Source organism: Paramormyrops kingsleyae, chromosome 7, assembly GCF_048594095.1.
Source record: "Paramormyrops kingsleyae isolate MSU_618 chromosome 7, PKINGS_0.4, whole genome shotgun sequence".
Classification (NCBI taxonomy): domain Eukaryota; kingdom Metazoa; phylum Chordata; class Actinopteri; order Osteoglossiformes; family Mormyridae; genus Paramormyrops; species Paramormyrops kingsleyae.
Window position 1 is genome coordinate 10,906,430 of NC_132803.1, and position 20,422 is coordinate 10,926,851.

Here is a 20,422-nt window from a genome sequence, read left to right on the forward strand (position 1 = left end):
CCCACACCTCCTCCTGAACATCCCATAGTCCCACCCACACTTCCTCCTGACCATCCCATAGTCTCTCTCATAGTCCCATCCACACCTCCTCCTGACCCTGCCATAGTCTCTCCCATAGTCTCACCCACACCTCCTCCTGAACATCCCATAGTCTCACCCACACCTCCTCCTGAACATCCCATAGTCCCACCCACACTTCCTCCTGACCATCCCATAGTCTCTCTCATAGTCCCATCCACACCTCCTCCTGACCCTGCCATAGTCTCTCCCATAGTCTCACCCACACCTCCTCCTGAACATCCCATAGTCCCACCCACACTTCCTCCTGACCATCACATAGTCTCTCCCATAGTCCCATCCACACCTCCTCCTGACCCTGCCATAGTCTCTCCCATAGTCTCACCCACACCTCCTCCTGAACATCCCATAGTCTCACCCACACCTCCTCCTGAACATCCCATAGTCCCACCCACACTTCCTCCTGACCATCCCATAGTCTCTCCCATAGTCCCATCCACACCTCCTCCTGACCCTGCCATAGTCTCTCCCATAGTCTCACCCACACCTCCACTTCTAACACCATCCCAGCTGCAGAGCCTGTGCTTCTGCCCGCCGCCTGCACTTTTCTAATGCTGCAGGAGACCTTTCTGGCATTTGATAAGGGAGCCGCCCAGTTTATGTCGGGGGATTGTTAGGTCTGCCTTTCCCATCCTCACACTAAAAGGAAACAGGAAAAGGAGCCCGAGCTCCCAGTACAAGTAAACGTGGGAGGGGGTCAGAGCAGGAGGAAAAGGCGGGGAGCCATAAAGAGCTGCAGCTCTGCTCTTCCAGCCAGTGTGGAGATGTGGATGGACGGGCTTCTCTAATAGCGTCTGAGGTGGACCTCACTGCAAACATCACCCAGCTTTGTAGTGCATAACCATGGACTATGTGTCTGCTCTCCTGAGTTTGCTCAGCTGTGTGCTTCTGGGTAGGTACCAGCGTTTTATCTTTCCACCAGTATGTGCTCCTCATCCGTTTCAAACCAAAAAGCCATCATTTATCTGCAGTAAACTGGTCGTCTCAGGACATCCATAACGTGTTATATACTTGTAGGCTTTCCTGCGAGCGACAGTACGATTGGGTTACTGCCATCTTGTGACTTTGAAATTTGCTTTGTTCGTTTCTTGTAGTCTATTAAATCAAAAGCGTTGTTGTACATGCTCTGTGTATAACCCTTCTGTTGAAAAATAAACCACAATGCTGTTTTGCGGGACAGTGGCTTGAAACTGGATCACACGTCCGCATTAATACCCATCCATTGTAGAGTGAAAATTTCCAGCATTCGGCATTTCAAGGCAGTTCTGGGAAGCCTCTGGGTTGTGGGGGACTGAAAACACACAATTAGTGTGAGAGTAGGAGTTGGATCAAGCGGCGCAATGTCAGTAATAAACGTGTGTCTGTGTACACGTGACGCATTCTGAACTGCAGCACTGAGTAATAATGAAGACTGTTGCGTGTCATGCGTATGTCCCCTCATCGGCATGCTTTGTTTTTACATCTCCACCATCTGCCTCCCTCACAGCTCGTGTAAAAAATTATTCTTTATTGATTATTTGCATCTCTAAAATTATCTTGAAGTTACACAACCGTATTTAATTGTAAAGTGAAAATAGCATTTTAAAATGCCTTGGCAAGTCAATTAAAAATGAAATTCTAAAATGATGCACAATTATTTATGATAAACAATTAAGGTATTATATTTTGTATTTATAGTATATAGTATATTTACAGATTGTGTCAAACACATAATATTACTTATTTTATTAATTTTATTGTTTTATTTGGTGCCACTATACAATAAGGCTACCCATATAAAGGGTTTATGAATGGTTTATAATCTGGTTATTACTTAGGTTGTAACACTTTGTAAATTATTATTAGACAATTTTAAACAAGTTATAACACTGTTTTCTTTTAATTAATGAGTTACTACTGTTTACAAGTGACAAAAGGGAGACTTATTGTAAAGTGGTGCCTTTTATTTTATTATGTTGTGCAGTAATTTTATTATTCTGTCAAGTAAGTTCAAATCAAGACTGAAGAGACTTCAAAATGAAACATGAGGTGCTTCTGAAAACTTGCTTGTGAGCTGTGACACAGCAAACAGCCGCTGGCTCAGGGTCTGGGTCACAGAGAGCGGTGACAGGGCGCACAGAGCGACTGCGCAGTCACAAAGATGTCACAAGTTATGTATTTAAAACTATCATTAATACTATATCAGGGCAGGAACAGAAAATCTGCACTCAGTGGTATAAAACAGTGGCTGGCTCAGGGGTAATTCTACTGTTACTTAGAGATACTTTTACTTTTACTTGGAATACGATATTGTATGTTAGCAAACAAAACAAAAATTTTTCATATAAAATCAATACCACAGATTTAGATCAAAGACTTCACGGACAAGAGAACGGCAAGAGAATGAAGCGAATCCACAAAGTATCTTCAGACATGAGGCTGAGCTCCAGTCACTTCCTCTGTCCTCTGTTCTCCATTGTCTTCGCGAATAATCAAGCTTTCCGTCCCTGGGCTTCCCGCCCAGTGCTATGTGCTAGTTTATGGGTCTGCTGCCTTGTGCTGGTAGCTGAACCACAATCAGATAACTGAGCTATGGAAGTATGGTGCTTATGTTGTGCCACTGCCAGAATTCTTAATTAGGAAAGTCGATCCTTCAGCTCGCAGCAGCCCGGGGCGAACATAAAGCCGATTTGCCGGGGATTTTGCCTCCGTTCTACTTTATGTTTTCGATTAGAGAAACCATCCACTTGCTTTTATCGTCTGAGCACATGGTATGCATGTTGTTGTGTGGCTCTGAGGGTTAGGCCCCTATACCTGGGACCGGATGGTAGTTGGTTCAGAGCCTTGGCTGATCAGTCACATTATGTGCAAATTGCAAATACAAATTGATTTAATTCACAGTGAGGTGCTGATTGGACGGTACAGAGAGCAGCTCCTTGTAGAGCTACTGCTCTGGGACGAGGGGAGCTTCTTATTGAAAGGAACGTGATGTTGAGAATCACTCATGTTTCTGATGTTACAGGTGATGCTCTCGACACAGCAGACCTGACCTTGATAAACCCAGACACCATAATAACATCACCTGAGTCCTCACTCCACTGCGTCAGTAGTGACTGGAAGGCTCCAGATGCCATCAGCATAGGTCCAGAATTTTCTTTGCCTGGTCAACAGGCCCTCAAAGTCGTTCAGGACACGACTTATCAAGCGGCTTCCAAGATCACATGGGAAACGCGAAACATCGGCTTTGGAGCATTCTACTGCAGGGTGAAAAGCGTTGACCCCATCGAGAAAGTTTACACACTGAAGATGTCAAATGAAGGTGGGGGCTCTTTGAATATCTGACATTACAGACACACATGCTAGTGGTGTATTTTGAGTTGTTGGCATGTTAATATGAACATCATTCGCATTTAACTGAGAGTTCGGAGCACTGATTCTGGTCAAATAGCTTCAGTGTTAAAATGTTTAATGTTATAATCCTGCATCCCTGAGCTCACGGCAGTTTCACATGACAGCAGATAAACAGACATGGAATCTGAAAAGCATCTTTTTCCCTTTACAGCTGCCTTCCATCCAGAATCATTAACTATCACTGCCAGCATTAACGAAAACGTCAACATTTCTTTCATACGCAAAATCCTTAAGGCAGAGGATGCAGTCATTTACAAAAACTGTAAGTGTCATCGCCTAGTTTATTCATTCATCCACCCATCTTCTGCAACTAATTATCTGGTACAGGGTCCTCGCAGGGGACACTCTGGGTGGGACACATATCAATCACAGGCACACATTGTCATACACCATGAACAATTTATGGATGGCAACTGAAATTCATGTTCTTTTCTAAAGTACTGAATCACTGAACAAAACAAATTTTAATAGCGTTATCGCTTTCATTTAGGAAAACAAAAATTTCTTGGAAACAAAATTATAGGTTTATTTTACACCTAGTATTCTAACGGAAAATATTTTAAACCAGTTTCCAAACTCCTACTAATCACTCTGTCAGAATGTGATTGCTTAACTCATATAGTGTTACTACTCATTTTCAGTTCATGGGGGTTTTATTTGCAGAAAATTGTTCTGAGGACAGAATTAAAAATGATTGGTTCAGAGAGATAACCAATCAGATTATAGAGTAGGTGGGCCCAAGCAACTAGAGGAGGCGGGACCAAGATATCTTATTGGTTAGACCCACCTCCTCTAGTTGCTTGGACCCACCTCTTCTACGATTTGATTGGTTTCCTCTCTGAACCAATAATTTTTCATTCTGCCCTCAGAACATTTTTGTGTAAGTAAAACTCCCACAAGCTCATTTTCACCATTCTCTCCAACTGCTTTTACCTGCAGGGTGCTTCATCCACTCTGTCCCAAAGTCCGAAGTCCCAGAAGGTGTCCTACACTCCATCCAGGCCGTGAAGGCTGAAGATGCAGGCCTGTACACGGCCAGATACATCTCGGGGACCAACGCGTCATCTGCTATCACCAGGCTGATAGTAAGAAGTTAGTGCCCTCACTTATCGTACACATTCTACAATTTCACTCTGGGGTCAATAAAATTCATTCTAGGTCTGATTCTAATCCATACAATCAATCCTGAGCATATGTCATTAGACGTGCCCCAGGTTGGCCAGACACTGGATCAGACTGCGCCCCCCCTGTTTGTGTTTAGAGTGTCCAGCTGGCATGTGGGGAAACGGCTGTTCACAGTCTTGTCCACGGTGCCAGAACGGAGGTGTGTGTCATGACGAAACAGGCCACTGCATCTGCCCCCCCGGGTTCAAAGGCTGCACCTGTGAGACAGGTGAAGATCCTCCTGCCCCTCAGTACGGCAATAATTAGCGGGATGCCTCATGCCAAACCCTTATGGGCGTGGAAATGTCACTGTGGTCGAGTTATCATCTGGATTTAAAAAAAAAAAGGAATGTTTTGCAGTTTGTGGTAGCGGCAGGTTCGGGAGAACCTGCAAGGAGAGCTGCGAGGACAGCAGCTGTCGCGCGGTAGTCTTCTGCCTCCAGGATCCCTACGGCTGCTCCTGTGCCACCGGCTGGAGAGGCCTGAACTGCAGCGAAGGTGAGAGGCCGCCTCGCTCCATTTACGCGTCAGCGATGCAACGTGGACTCGGCGCTGAGCTGGCCGCATGTTCCCAGCCTGTCCTGACGGGTTCTACGGCGCCGGCTGCAACCTGCGATGTGCCTGCGGGGACCACGGCTCGTGCGACCGCTTCCGCGGCTGCGTCTGTGCTGGACGACATGGGGCTCGCTGTGAGAACAAGGGTAAACTCTGGATCTTTATACTAATATACTAATTAAACTCTCCCTGATTAGTCTTTAATCAGCTGGTTCTTCTCCCCTTAAGAGATCGTATGTGTATGAGGTCACTGGGCAATTTACGGGGTCACTTTGGGCACTCATGTCCCAAGCCATGATAAAATGAGCTAGAGCAGGTCCCTGTAGCTGTACGAACGTGTCTCTGCTGAACATAAGACAAGATCCCCGGGAAGGCTGCTATAATGTTGAATTCTTGATAGCACTTGATTCTATATCTTTAAACTTAACTATAATCAAACTTGGCAGCTGACCATCAGATGGTCGGTCAGTACATTTTGACCATTTTAATGGCATCCGTGGTGTTCTTCTGCTAGATGAAGCCCCGGTTGTGGTTAGCAGGCCTAGAGACACGGAGCTGAACTTGGAGGTGATGTACACAGCCAACTGCACAGCTGCTGGAGCTCCTGCTCCCCTACATGGCGACATCATCCTGATCAAACCAGATGGAACCGTCATAAATGTGAGTGCTCGTGTGTACCGGGATCTGGGCCAATTCCCTCCCACGGTACCATCAAGCCTTTCAGGGCTGACCTGTTTTTTTCTTTTAGGCAATAGACAGTGAAACCATAAACAACCAAACCTCTTCCCAGTTCAGAGTGGATAAGATCTCATTGCAGGATCATGGGGTCTGGTTCTGCCAGGTGACGACGAGTTCGGGAAGGCAGGAAAAGCCTTTTAATGTCAGCGTGAAAGGTGAGGGGGCTGGGGGGGTGGAGCACAGCTGGCCCAGACCTCAACGTCGTCAGCACGTTCGCGGTTCCCGAAACATGGCTTCCCGATCCCCTTTAGTTCCACCAAACGGCAAAGGGACTCCTCACCTGCTCATATCAGTCAGGAAGGAGGAGGAACATTTTAAATATTTCAGAGCTGTCCTGAGAATAATCAGGGGTTTGCATCATTCTTGATTTTCTGTTGCCAGACTCCCCACTTCCATCTGGAGTAAAACTGGTTCCAGAGAGCCAGACCTCACTGAGCCTGTCATGGGACAGGCTGGAAGAGCTGACTAAGGAGGAATGGACCTATCGAGTAGTTTGCCATGAGAGCGTGGAGCCGGCAAACAATAAAACGTATCATTTACCGTGGAACTCCACTGGCGCTCAGCTCACACACCTGAATCCCAAGCAAAGATATGAGTGCACAGTGTGTGTGATGGCAGGTGGAAGATGCAGGTACCGCCAGATGCAGCAGGTGGCGGCGTGGACCCTCAGCAATGGTGAGTGTGGGGTTCATGTTGCAGCAGACAGGAAGCAGGTTAGCATGTCCTGCTAAGTTCAAAGGAAACATTAGGAAATAGCTTTTAAGTGAATGTGATGCCTAGTCTCTATTTCATGAAATCAAAGCAGCATTTCCATGATGGAGAATTTGTAAAAAGGTTTTCTTTGATTAGATATTTATGAAACCATACAGTATGTCAATAGTAATGGTCACCGCAAGGTACTGAATAGTTTCATCACCCCATGGAATTCTGGGAAATTTATTGTCAGGCTTAGGGGATTGTTGGGCTGCAGGTACACAGTCGCACGCACAATGAGCACTTGATCTCCCCTTTAATGTGATTTAATACTTTTGCTTTAAATCTGAAATGGTATCGACTGTCTGCCCAGAGCTTCCACCTCCACCTTATGATGTTGAGGCATGCAACATCACGGACTCTTCAGCCACCATCAAATGGAACTTGAGAGAAGGGAACTCCATCTGTAAGGTCAGCATTCGCTTCCAGGTGGCCGAACTGCTTGCTATCTCTCAGATGACAGAGATAAACATACAAGACCTTCCAGCTCTGCAGTTCCAGTTCACAGGCCTCAAGGCCAACACATCATATCTGGTGGAGATTTGGGTCAAAAACAATATTGGGGAGAGCCTCCGGAATCCACGGATCCAACTCAAGACCTTACTGGAAAATGGTTCTGGTGAGTTGAGAATGGTATTCAAATACGGGCATAATCACGTTAACACGGGCTCTCAGATTAACCCTCAATTCCGTACCTTCACAACACCCACCAGCATTCCTGCGGTCTGCTTGTCTTCACTTAGGGCTCTACGTGTTTGGCAGTGCCAGCAACATGCTCTTCTTTGCCATCTTGGGCTCCGCTGGGATGACGTGCATCACCATACTGTTAGCCTTCTGTATCGTGTTACAGCTGAAGAGAGCCAGTTTCCAGCGTAGGATGGTGCAGGCTTTCCAGAACATTGTGGTAAGCTTCCATTTTCCCCAGAGACATGGATGTCCTGAGCTCTCAGTACACCAATGCCGGTATCTCCATTGCCCTCCATTCAGCGAGAGGAGCCCGTGGTTCAGTTTAGCTCCGGGTCTCTCACCATGACAAAGAAGACCAAGAAGCAGCCAGAGCCGGTGCCCTACCCGGCTCTGCAGTGGAACGACATTAAGTTTCAGGACGTCATTGGTGAGGGAAACTTTGGCCAAGTGTTGAAGGCACGGATTAAAAAGGACGGGCTGAGGATGGACGCTGCAATCAAGAGAATGAAAGGTGCATCATTAACTGTCATGCTAATTAACGCACGTGGGGGTTATAAATGTTATTTAAAGGAGGAGTTATCTAGGGCGAGGAAGATACCGAAAAGTTCCATGTTGTGGTGAAACTTTGTGTCACTAGATACAGTAGATCATTCTGATCCTTTTTGCTTCTATTCATATTGATATTTCTCAGAATATGCCTCAAAAGATGACCACAGGGACTTTGCAGGAGAGCTGGAAGTGCTTTGCAAGCTTGGCCACCATCCGAACATTATCAATTTGCTGGGTGCTTGTGAGCACAGAGGTAGGGCTGACTATGTCTAACCCAGGGGTCTCCAACTCCAGTCCTGGAGAGCTACTATCCAGTAGGTTTTCTCTCCCACTTGGCTTCTGATGAGCCACACCTGCTCCTGGTATTTACTTGAGAACAGGTGTGGCTCATCAGAAGCCAGGTAGGATAGAAAACCTACTGGATGGTAGCTCTCCAGGACCGGAGTTGGAGAGCCCTGGTGTAACCCCATCCTTTTATCTTCCAACCACTAATCTAGTATGAGATGGTGCCTGGCACCCATCCCAGTAAGCATGAGGCACAGTGAAGGGGATACCTTGACGGGAATGCCAGTCCATTACAATGGGAACTTAGTTCACCTTTCCAGTTCAGCTAGGCAGATGTTTGTGGATTTCAGGGGGGATTCTAAAACCTGCACACCTCACACACAGCAGGAGTGGGATTTAAACCCTCAGTCCTGAAGATCAAGCATCAGTGCTTCCCACCGCGTCCTTTGAAATAATGTACGATCTTGTGATATGGCAACTCTCTCCCTGTACATCAGTCTAAACTGACTTTGACATGCTTTGGCGGTGAAGGTTATCTGTACCTGGCCATTGAGTACGCTCCTCACGGAAACCTGCTGGACTTCCTGCGGAAAAGCCGGGTGTTGGAGACAGACCCGGCCTTCGCCATCGCCAACAGTACCGCCTCCACCCTGTCCTCGCAGCAGCTGCTGCACTTTGCTGCGGACGTGGCGCGAGGCATGGACTACCTGAGCCAAAAGCAGGTGAGCGTGGCGGTCACCCAGGGCACTGCGTCACTGTCTCTCACACTGCCTCATATGCTAATGCGCTTAGAAACTGCACTGCATGTTCATGCCCGTCATTCTGCAGCAACCTGCCAATTGGACCCTGATGTTTATGCAGGTCCGTTTTTAGTTTATCCACAGAGATCTCGCAGCCAGAAACATCCTAATGGGGGAAAATTTTGTGGCAAAGATAGCAGACTTTGGACTCTCCAGAGGTCAGGAGGTGTATGTGAAGAAGACCATGGTACGGCCGGCACTGCAGATTCACATCCAAAAACCAGCCTCGGGGGACGGGGTTAGATTCTCCGGCCTTCTGCTGGTTCTGCACGTTCATGGTTTCCAGTGCTTTGAACTGGTTTTCCTCATTCCTGTTGGGCGTTTCCCACAGGGGCGCTTGCCTGTGAGGTGGATGGCGATCGAGTCCTTAAACTACAGCGTCTACACCACAAACAGCGACGTGTGAGCATGTGCAGCTGGCCGCCGACCCCCCCCCCCCCAAGCCGGACTCGGCTCACGCCGGTCTCCCTTTCATTCACCCACAGGTGGTCCTACGGCGTGTTCCTCTGGGAGGTTGTCAGCTTAGGTCTGTAGCGGCTTCGCTTACGCACCGTTCGCTGATTATGTTGTGATGTGGGTGGGGGTTCTCAGACTGCTTGCCGCCTCACCAGGAGGGACGCCGTACTGTGGGATGAGCTGCGCCGAGCTGTACGAGAAGCTGCCCCAAGGTTACAGGCTGGAGAAACCCCTCAACTGCGATGACGAAGTGTAAGGCCACCGTCACATGCACTGGATACGGTGTCACTGCACAGAGATTCAGAAAAGCACTTCAAATAGTGACGTTTTACAGTGAAGGCCGGGCCTGTAGTCATGTATTAAACTCACGGGTTTGAATCCCCTGCACACGTAGCCAAATCTACAGAGGGAGACCAAACCAATCAACAGCTATGGGCCTGGTAAAGGCGTGCAGGCTTCTGCTATGCATTGAGTAGATGCTGATTTATGAGGTGAGTGTGATACTGTTTAATAAGAGTGAACCCCCCGTCTTCCGGCTCAGATATGACCTAATGAGGCAGTGCTGGAGAGAGAAACCTTACGAGAGACCCTCCTTTGCCCAGATTCTGGTGTCTCTGAGCAGGATGCTTGAAGAGAGAAAGGTAAGTCTCTACAGATACCCAGAGACAATTGCTACCCCCCCCCCCATTATGAATATAATAATGCATTTGAGCAGCTCTGTCCAGTGTCCAGTAAGAAAGCTATGCATCTTCTTTTCAGACCTATGTGAACACCACCTTATATGAGAAGTTCACCTACGCCGGGATTGATTGTTCTGCAGAAGAAGCAGGGTGATACTTTCGATTTGTTCTTTAAAATGTCCATAAGATGTGTAACATACTGTATGCAGTTTTAGTAAAATATCCCTAAGACGTGTAACGCACTGTACCCTATTTCAGCAAAATATGCATAGACATAACATGCTGCACACAGTTTAAATAATCCCTATTTGGGAATTCATAGACTACTGTTTTACACACGTTGTGTATTTCAATTGATGGACTAACATGGAAGACACAATCAAGCTTTATTCCCTGATTTTATATGCGGTGCTCATGTTTGTTTTATGGCACGTTCCTGAGGGTGAAATGCTGGTCCTCTGATGGAATTGACAGTCACCCAGCATCACCTTGGTGTAAATAAAGTCTTTATCATGTGTGCTGTGTAAATGTGGTTCTTTCAAAACGATCCCCTCCAGTTTTATTTCTGTAGGAGTGATCGTTGTTTTATCAACATAGTGTGTAGTGTGGTCCAGCACCCTAGTGTTCTGTGACCTGTGGTGGATGCGTATTACCATCAAAGGCCTTTATCAAGGATGCCTTCAGCTGTGCGCCTTTTAGAAGTGTACTCCTGGCTTTTAGAATCTCTATGCAGTTGGCTTTTTTTTTCGTTATGTCTGAAACAGAAACCTAAAATGAGGAGTAGGGCCTCACGATTCTGGGTAAAATATGAATCACATTTTTTTTTTCACTTTTGAATCAAGATTGCGATTTTCACTCACAATTCTTGAGTAATATATTTCTTTCAGTATTGTTGTTTTACATCACACATTGTCTTTATGAAGATGGAACAAACATTACATAGAGATGCACGATATGTCAGTTAACAAATTGAAATTGCTGCCCGATATTTAAATGTTATCAATATTCAAAGTTAGCAGATAGCAAAGTTAGCTAAAGACACAACTATGATCAGTCATTTTCTGCAGTGAAGCACCAGGTATTATTAAATTTGGCCGACAGATCGATCTTTCATTTTTCACAGGATAAAACGACGGTGTAACGTGATCTGCGGCGGGGAGCTTGTCAGCTGGTTGCCTCAGTGCCTCTGCTTCACCATGACGCTAAAACTGACGACGAGAAAGTGACACAAGAGTTTTGATGCCACCAACTTCAGATAGATAGGCAAGAATATAGTTATTCAAAAAGTGGGGGGGGCAAAGAAACGATAATTCAATATACTGTTTTTTTCCAACAATGTACACAAATACACTAGTCACTGAGAAAGGTACAATTGGATTCTTTTACTAGAATTTTATCAAGCTAAATATATCCTACAAATTATTTCTAAACCCAGATGAGATGACTGAATTGTCATTAGGAATGTTTCATTTTGAAAATGGCTTCCCGCCAATTGCATAAGAAGCCCCCACGAGCAGGTTGGAAGCCTCTATGATGTCCTTCACCTTGGCTGGTTCTCCAGTCCCACAGAGGGCTCCCCTCGGAGACGTGTCTCTGCACACCTCATACACGCGGAAGGAGGCAAAGGCCGCCACCACTATACAGGAGCTGCCAAGGATCAACCACCAGCTGAAAAAGCCAAACCGAGGTTCCCTTAGTGATACAACAGAGCCCAAAGCACACCATAGCTACCAATGACAGGATCTGCACGTGCACAGGTGGGCTGGTCTTCTCGGTCATGGTGGAAACGCCGTGTCCAGGAAACCTTCACTGTCACTCTCAGCCCTGTCGTGTTTTTCCAAGGAAAGGAGAGGATGTCCTGTGGGCGTCAGTGGTGTGGGCCCCCTGCTTTGCTGCTCTGATCTAAGCACAATGCATTAAGAAGGGGGTCCCGTTAGAGAAATCCGCGGCAAGATTTCTGTGCGGTGATGAAATTCACCATGGTGGATTAAGACTGGCTTGCTGTTTTTTAACCTGCTGTCTCTTAATACCAGATCAAGTCCAATACGGTAATCCATTAAATGCATCTCATCATTTCGAAGCCTAGTACTAAATTGTACATATCATCTGAATAAAAGAAAGCAACATTTTTAGAACATTTACATAATTTAAGGGAATAGTTTTACAAAGGAAAATGTAATTTGCAGTTTTGCTGTCATGATAGCAGCATAAAGCACTGGACAGAATTAATCTAATAATAATAATAATAATAATAATAATAATAATAATAATATAAACACCTGAAAAGAGAAAAAAGCAAAACTGATAATTAACTAAAATGATGTTTTAGTAGTGACATGGTAATTAGGGTCACCTTCAGGACAATAAGACGATTAGAGATTTGAGCACAAAATCTATTTTATCAGATTATGGAGCAGTCAGATAATTAGAAACCTTAGGTGTTAGTGTAAGCCTTGCAGGATCTTGTAATTAGGGTTATGTATTTCTGTGAAAGCTTTCAGGTGATTTATCTTTCCATTTCAACTTTATTAATAACTTCTTTCTTGCATTTATTTTCTAGATATATTGTGACCATTTCACCAGTATCCCAAATATATATGAAATAGAAATTTAGATAGTTGCCTTAAATAAAAATACCACAAATATGCATAAAATTCTTGAGTAGTCGGTTGTATTGAATCATTTAGTGATTTGAATCATTTAGTGATTTGCCTTGTCAGTTTTAACCATGAGGGTGTGTCCATTGACACTGTGTAGGGAGGAATGTGGCACAGCTAGATATCCCTCTGAAGGTCGTGGGTTCAAATCTCATCCTCAGCAAAACAGTCACATCTCAGTTGAGCCCCTTAGATGGGCCCTTGACCCCTTGAAAAATGCTCGACGCATCGTAAAAATTGCTGACACAGCGCCCTGAGCTATAGCTTCACTCTCACCTCTTTAAGTATGTATATTTTAAAGCATTCCAATGTACCTGTACTTGCTTGTGCAAATGGCAAATAAAACATTTCATCACCCCTGATCCAAACAACTTCAAAAGCAACCTCTCCAGAAGTTGTAGCAATGGCTCCCTCTACAGGCCAATGTAGCGCATAACAACGTGCACGCGCTCGTGTGCTTGCTTTCCTAATGCATACCAGACCACTAAATAGCGCTGGCAGGCTGTTCTGCGAATCTAAGGCAGCTTTTATCTTGTTTCATTAGTAGTCACCACTGACTGTACTGCTGAAAGCTGGAACCCTGCGCCATGGACTGGGTTACAAACATCTTTATAAGGTATTTTCTAGGTTTTTTTCTATTAATTGAATCTTAATCTCACATACTGTATTACACTGCTGCCCACGTGCGCATTTAGTGGATACTATACACTAAACTATACTATAACGTAAGTCATAAAAATTAAAGTCACTGTATGAAAATCAAATATTTTACACCTGTACACAAGTCTTGATTTGCTCCGGGTTCGCTGAGGTTCCGTTTGCACTGACAGGTTGCAGTGGAAGGTATTTGTTATCCCACATGTCGTGGTACTGCCTCTAGCATTACTGCTAATTATAGTCTGCTGCCTCTGTCCCAGGCCAATTTCCATTTCCCCATATCTATTCCCTATAAACCAGAGGTCTCCTCTTTAAATCCTGCACCACTGTCGATGACCACTGGCCTGGGTCTTCACAATCTGACTGGCTCCTTACTTCATTTGTTATATAAGCTATTATATTTGCTTTGTATTAACCGATTAATAATCCCTTGACAAATGAACCAGTGTGTTATTCAAGAATGAGTCTGATAAAGTTTGCATGGATAATTCAGTCGACAAGAGACTATAAGACAACATGCCACAGACATGGCGTATAGCACTGACCCCCGTTCTTATCTCTTTTTGAGTTGTCAGTTCGGACTCAGGGCAGTCGGAGGAGCAGGGATACCCAGGCAGATCCACAGGGGCCAAAACATTATAGGGGCCCGGAAATAGAAGTTCAGGGGCCCGGCTGGCGATATCTACCGAGAAGGACATCCACAGGGAGCCCAGAATTTCTGGCTATGTCCCTTAAGTACATTAAGCAGAATATTGCTGAAAACATCACTATGACCGAAGGTTACAAACACTGTCAGTGCTGAGCGTGTTGGCATGTCGGAAATGTTTCCTTTAAAAAGAAAATTCACGTAAATCTAAATCAGTAAAAATACAAATCGCAATGATTACATTTTGGTGAACTAGATCAAACTAAATAGTGCTAAAAAAAGATTTTTTTCCGTTTATGTTTTGCATGTTTCCAATACGTTTAAGTTATTGTTTTATATTTTTCTATGTCCTTCCTGGGATTGCCGGCAGGATCACGATGATCTTTTACTGCGTAAATCGCACAGAAGACAGAGTAAAAGTAAGTTTCTAGATACGCCTCGGCGACTCATGACATCGCATGATGGCACTGTGTCCCCAGCTAAACGGCGCCGTGTGTCAGCCTGTCCTGGAAATGGACTCTTTACAATAACAGGTGTCAGCATAATACACGCTGGAAGGTGTGTGGCCGCTGGAAGGAGACGTCTTAAGGCAGGTTTCGCCGCGAAGTGTCAGCAGATGTATGACCGCCGGTAGAGGAACTAGGGGAAGTAAAGGGGCGGGTGTTATTAGTAAGCGGAGCAACAGAAAGCCCCGCAGCCCCGGCAGCAGCAGACAGCAGCGCGGCGAAGCAGGGGAGCGGACGGCTCTGGCTTAAGCACCCGAAACAGCGAAAAGATCGCCAATCCGACCGTTTCAACGTCCCTTTAGACTTCGCATCCCTTCGGTAAACTCATATTCGTGTGATTTGGATTAGGAGAATATTCGGGAAATTAGTCTTAAAAAGGATGGGTATTATTAGAAGCCCTAACACGGCTGTGTAGTCAGGGAATTACAGGACCTTTCACATGAAGAACATCCTGAAGACCAAGAAGTGAAGACCAAGTACCATCTGCTTCAGCAGAAAACTGCCTGCGTGCCGTCGGAGTTTAATGTAAGTATGTGTCAAGTGTGTATGTTTTGTTTTATACGTATCATCTTTAAAATGTAGCAGGACAGTGACACATAAAGCATTAATCACAGCAATCGCTAACACGTGGATTACTAACATTTTCACGGAGTATAATTTTTTAACTAGCTGTGTTTAACTGCTAGCTGTGTTAACAAATTGTGCGTGTTAACGCTGGTTCGGTTTTTTCTTTAGAAAGTACGCTGTTATTACCGTAGGCTTATAACTCAGCAAATTGGTAATGAAAAACTGGAATTGTGACTCATTGTTAGCGTAAAACGGAGGCGTGTGAGTAAATATTACAATAAAGGCGACTCTGGAGTCCTTTTGAAACTTGTTTCTTAATAAAGCGGACTGTCTTTGAAATTTGCGACTCATTTCAAAAGGGCGTCATTTTACCTGTTTATAATGTTTCTATTTTGCTCAGCGATATATACGTGTATGTGTGTGTTTCCACAGGGTAACGTACTGAACTCTCCTGGAATCTCATCGTCTGGATCCCTAAAATGCCTTTGTAATGACAAACCTATTTCTATATATGTCAGTCTTGTAAGGGAGATTACACTGCCAATGACAAATAAGATGGAAACTGCTTTTTACCATGATGACAATCCAAGCATGCCAAATTTTGGACAGGTGTCAGATTTTGAAGGGTACCAAAGCCAGAAGATGATGGGAAAAAAGAATATGATTGCTCAGAATTTTCCTGATATGCTAGGAAGCACGTCTGAACTGAAACTCATGCAGGGTCTGCCAGTAAACAGCAGTAACCTCAATGCTAACAGCACAGGAATTAATAACACAAGCAGCTCGATAATGGCTGCTTCTGACATGAACCTCCTGAAATTGCAATCCCCAGATTTAGAGCAGCTGATGATCCAGTCCAACCAAGGGCTGATTACAGCCAATCCAGGCCCCAACTGCGCAGGAAACACCTTTCTCTACAGGAACCAAGTCACCAATGAACAAGATGGCTTTACAGATGGATTTGACCGGGCTTTGGCTGATCTAAATAAGCAGAATCAGCTTGTTGGGGCGTCCATTTCTCCATCCTCTGCCATTCAGGGCTCCTACCACAGAAACATAATGTCCACAGGTGAATTGCTGACATACACTAATATGAACAGCTACAGTCCCACCCAGATCACAGGTTCTGCATCGTATCTTGGTAGCCAGCTGCCGTTCGCAACTGCCGGTCACTGCTCAGGTCACAGTGGACAAGGCCAAGGGTCCCACTCCCAGAGACGGGGCATGGATGCAGTGCAAATAGTTCCTGAGATGCCCCACCCACTGGTGGAATCTACCAGCTCCCCAAAATCGCTTTCGCCCATAGACATGGAGTCCCAGGAGCGGATCAAGGCAGAGAGAAAGAGGATCCGCAATCGCATAGCAGCCTCCAAATGCCGGAAGCGCAAACTGGAAAGGATCTCGCGCCTTGAAGAGAGAGTGAAGGCACTTAAGACCCAGAACTTTGACCTGGCGTCCGCCGCCAGTGTTCTGAGGGACCAGGTGGCACAGCTGAAAGAGAAAGTCACGAGTCACGTCAACAGTGGATGCCAGATCGTGGTGGCTAAGCGAGGAGGGACCTGAGCCCTTTGAATAACAGCATGGTGAATGTACTACATAACTAATGATTCTGAGTGTCTGGGAAGAGGCCTGCCTTGCCTGGCCTGCCTTGCCTGGCACATGCCTGAGGAGCGGAGTGTGTCACACATAATTTTTTAGGTGCTTTGGGCAGATACTGTCTCTCCACCACAGACAGTAACAAAAGGGAAAACATCCACTGCAGATTTTAAAAGTGAAACTGACACTGGAACATGGGCAGAACGACACAAAGATTCCAGGCAAAAGGAATCTCTGCACTCTGGACACTAACAACGCCCCAGAACGGAACGTACTGGAAAACTGCTTGGCTTCCTGGGAATTTTACTTCTGTCAGTACTTGTCTGATCTTGAGTAGTCAGAAGAAGGAGGAAAATTAGAGGAAAATGGTGAAGGTTTAATAAGTCTTGATAAGTTATAAGTATGTATACTTCAAGGCTTTACTTGAATATTAAAACAGATTTTTAAAACTGCGCAGACTTTTAGCACCTGACTTTGTGACAATTGGTGTTGTAGGTCCAATGTATTATGAACATTCAGTGTCCCAAATGTGCTGCAGTCTTCAAGTGTGACATGTTTTAAATTTAAGTAAAGAGTTGCTAGATTTACAGAGTAAACGACCTTAGCTGAGTGATGTGACTAAGGGCACAGGGGGGCCGTTTCCCAAAAGCATCTCACTATGAATTCCACTGAACTCCAGTGAAGTCACAGTCAGCAGACATCTTGTGAAATGGGAAATGCAACCCACTTGCTGGACTGAGTCACATCTCTTTCTGAAATGTTCTATTTGTTTGCTGTCTCTTTGGAGCGGATTATGCATGTGTGTGTCTGATTATATCAGGCTTATATATTTACTACATATCAGTGTCTAATTTAAATAACGTCTCTTAATGATGAATCATGTACGTATATGTACAGTGCAAAAGTACATATACATTTATCAGATCAATTAGAAATGCACTGATTTTTTTCTAGGAAAATACAGACTTAATATGATATTCAATAGTTTCAGTAAATCTTTAAATTATGTATTAATATATATATTTCTCTTGAACTGCATAAGGTATTAATTTTGAATGAAATACGTTTTCCCCAAATGGTTCCTAATGACTCTAAAGACAGTGTTTTGAAGCTGTGCTGACTCAAGCCACACGTTATGGAAGAGTATAGTTCAAAGTAACAGTTTTCAGTGCTAGACAGACAGGTGCAACTCAAATAGTTCAGACAAGGCCCGGTTTCCCGGAACCTTCTTAACGTCATTTCTGAGTTCTATGTTAAAAGATAGAACTTACGAACGACGTAGCATTAAGATGGTTTTAAGAAACTGGGCCCAGGTGGTTACTTATAATTGTGGGGGTTTTTATTCAAAATTATATTTTATAGCAGTTTAAGCAAAACTTCATGTTTGTGTTGTCTGTGCAAAATACATATTTAATGTATTTTTCAATATTTGTTTAAAGCATTGCACTGTTTTTTTTTTTTTTTTTTTTTACAAAAAAATGTCAAACACAGCATGAGAGAATTTTGCCCCCGTGTTTATCTGCATCCGTTGCAACAGTATATTGATCTATGAAATACAAGAAGCATTTTATTATTGTTCCTGTTAATGGTCAAGGGGGCTGATGTTTTCATTTATATTGTTTGAGTTTATCTGTAATTTACATTTGTAAATTCATGATTGTGTGATATTATAAAAAATGTGACCATTAAGGCTACATTTTCATCCATCCATCCATCCATCTATTCCTCCTGCTGTTTATCATGTACAGGATCAGTGGGGGGGGGGGCATCACCGACACTAGATAGGGAAATACCTCAGAGCTCACACACACACGCACAGACACCAACACATACCCCAACCCTGAAAGTATGGTCATTTTTTTGTTTAAAACCTTAATCTACCTACAAACGATAGATACCCTTTTCACCCTGTAACCTTGTACTGAATAAGCGGTTATGGAAGATGGATGAACGGATGGGATTCTCTCTAGTGTCTGTTTACCTGTTATAAGTACTATTTAAATATATTTTAACACAATGTAAATAATGCTGCTTAGCCGTAACTACAGTGAAGAATTTCCAGGTGTATTTCATTTTCTGTTTATGAATTACAAGCTTTCGAACAGCTAAGGTAGGCTGTAGGGAAATCATTTCAGAGAGGACTTGGTCCCGGTGGTGCTAACTATAATGGTAAAATCAGATTCTGCTGTGTGTTAGGGTTACAAATGCACAGGGCTTCACATCAGCTGGGTTGGGGGTTCGAATTTGTCCTGGCTTTTCAGCTAGAATGTGCATGCTCCTGGAATTCAAGTGAAATGGTGACTACAAGCGGCCCAACAATCAACAAATCAGGATGAAACTGGAAAGGCGATTGTTCATTGTTGGCTGTGCCCTGGTCACTGACCATGGACTTGTACACAGAGACACAGACTTTTTGTCTTTTCTCCTCTGAGAAACGGGTTTCCCCAATACCACTTCTTGCTTTACTGTAATTTGTGACTGAATGGCAATCATTTGGCATTCAACCTTGTTAAAAAGTTACTTTGAGGAATTTCCTCCAGACCAACAGCATTTTCGTCCCCAGTGGTGTGATGACCTCATATGACCAATGGTAGTTAAAGATCAATGCTGAACTCCCCGACCTTTCGAAATCTTCCTTACAAAAGAGTCGTCATAGATGACGGGGAATATTGTTTAGAATCCATTTTAGTTTTGTATTCCTTGTTCATCACTGTACTCTATAAGATTATGTAAAAGTTATTTGGAACGGGAGTTACGTTTAATAATATCTATCAATATTAAAAATTCCTTATGGTATTCTCAGAAGTTACAAACTAAGTACTACGCAACCAGGAGCGAACAATAAAACATTCAGATCTAGTTAAATCCGGGAGAAACTGAGGTTGGAAATGCGTAATAATTGCCGGCCTTAATTATTTCATCTACACCCGGAATCAACTGAATAAACACGCAAGGACAGAGAAAACGAAACGAATACGACCTGTGGCTAACTGTATTGCAGAAGGGAAGGTTACCACTGACGCATAAACAGTGTAATTACACCCACAGTGAGTTTTGGTGCTTTCTGTAAAGAGCAGGACTTCCAGTAAAACATGGAATGAACCTGGGTCATTGCGAAAGTGAAAGTTCATTTAGCGCCAATCCTGATCGCGGAATTGCTGGGAATTCCGCTCTGAGACACCTACTAAAAGAGAGAGCACCTATTTAAATGACCAGACATCGTACGGGAAATCAACCGGATCTTCATTTTAGAGCCGTAATACTAATTTTACAGACACGCACGTATGACAATTCTCCTTTGAACGAATATTTAATCATTAATTTAATCAATAATTTTAACTTTACTCGGTTAACTTTAAGGCTGACACAAAATACCGAACGAAGAAAAATACAGATATCTTTCACTCAGCACATTCAATTTTTCATTACTCTGAGAGGGAGAAGTTGAAACTATACATAGCTGCATAATATATAATAAGGCGTATTTTGTTAGCCGTGCTGATGGAATGCGTATACGTACGCCTAGTATTTACGCTATTACGCAATCCAACATTTTACAAATAATACTCAGGGTGAATATAAATATATAACTATGTTTAACAACTCTGTCAGGTCAGATAATTGTTCACGAAACATTTGGACATATTTACATACATGC

General features: G+C 44.1%; 2 protein-coding genes across 2 annotated transcripts; both read left to right on the forward strand.

Moving 5' to 3' along the window:
- The first annotated feature begins 778 nt into the window (after window positions 1-778).
- On the forward strand, window positions 779-10,652 carry tek (TEK tyrosine kinase, endothelial). The gene is made up of 21 exons (XM_023808217.2): window positions 779-970; window positions 3,080-3,376; window positions 3,620-3,730; window positions 4,408-4,560; window positions 4,730-4,861; window positions 4,993-5,130; window positions 5,208-5,333; window positions 5,702-5,847; window positions 5,936-6,080; window positions 6,307-6,600; window positions 6,992-7,297; window positions 7,422-7,582; window positions 7,666-7,876; window positions 8,057-8,167; window positions 8,731-8,921; window positions 9,073-9,186; window positions 9,331-9,401; window positions 9,485-9,525; window positions 9,611-9,707; window positions 9,997-10,096; window positions 10,215-10,652. Exons 1-21 carry the CDS (start codon window positions 922-924, stop codon window positions 10,287-10,289), a joined length of 3,069 nt encoding a protein of 1,022 aa, XP_023663985.1. The 5' UTR covers window positions 779-921; the 3' UTR covers window positions 10,290-10,652.
- Window positions 10,653-13,308: 2,656 nt separating this feature from the next.
- june (JunE proto-oncogene, AP-1 transcription factor subunit) lies at window positions 13,309-19,560 on the forward strand. Its single transcript, XM_023808573.2, has 2 exons — window positions 13,309-15,126; window positions 15,601-19,560. The coding sequence occupies exon 2, from the start codon at window positions 15,712-15,714 to the stop codon at window positions 16,729-16,731; it is 1,020 nt and encodes a 339-aa protein (XP_023664341.1). The 5' UTR covers window positions 13,309-15,126; window positions 15,601-15,711; the 3' UTR covers window positions 16,732-19,560.
- The last annotated feature ends 862 nt before the right edge of the window (window positions 19,561-20,422 follow it).

Coding starts and splice junctions, on each gene's coding strand:
- june (XM_023808573.2), top strand. CDS start 15,712: ATGACAAATAAGATGGAAACTGCTTTTTACCATGATGACAATCCAAGC.
- tek (XM_023808217.2), top strand. CDS start 922: ATGGACTATGTGTCTGCTCTCCTGAGTTTGCTCAGCTGTGTGCTTCTG. Junction 6,601..6,991: donor GGCGTGGACCCTCAGCAATG/GTGAGTGTGGGG, acceptor CTGTCTGCCCAG/AGCTTCCACCTCCACCTTAT. Junction 7,298..7,421: donor CTTACTGGAAAATGGTTCTG/GTGAGTTGAGAA, acceptor GTCTTCACTTAG/GGCTCTACGTGTTTGGCAGT.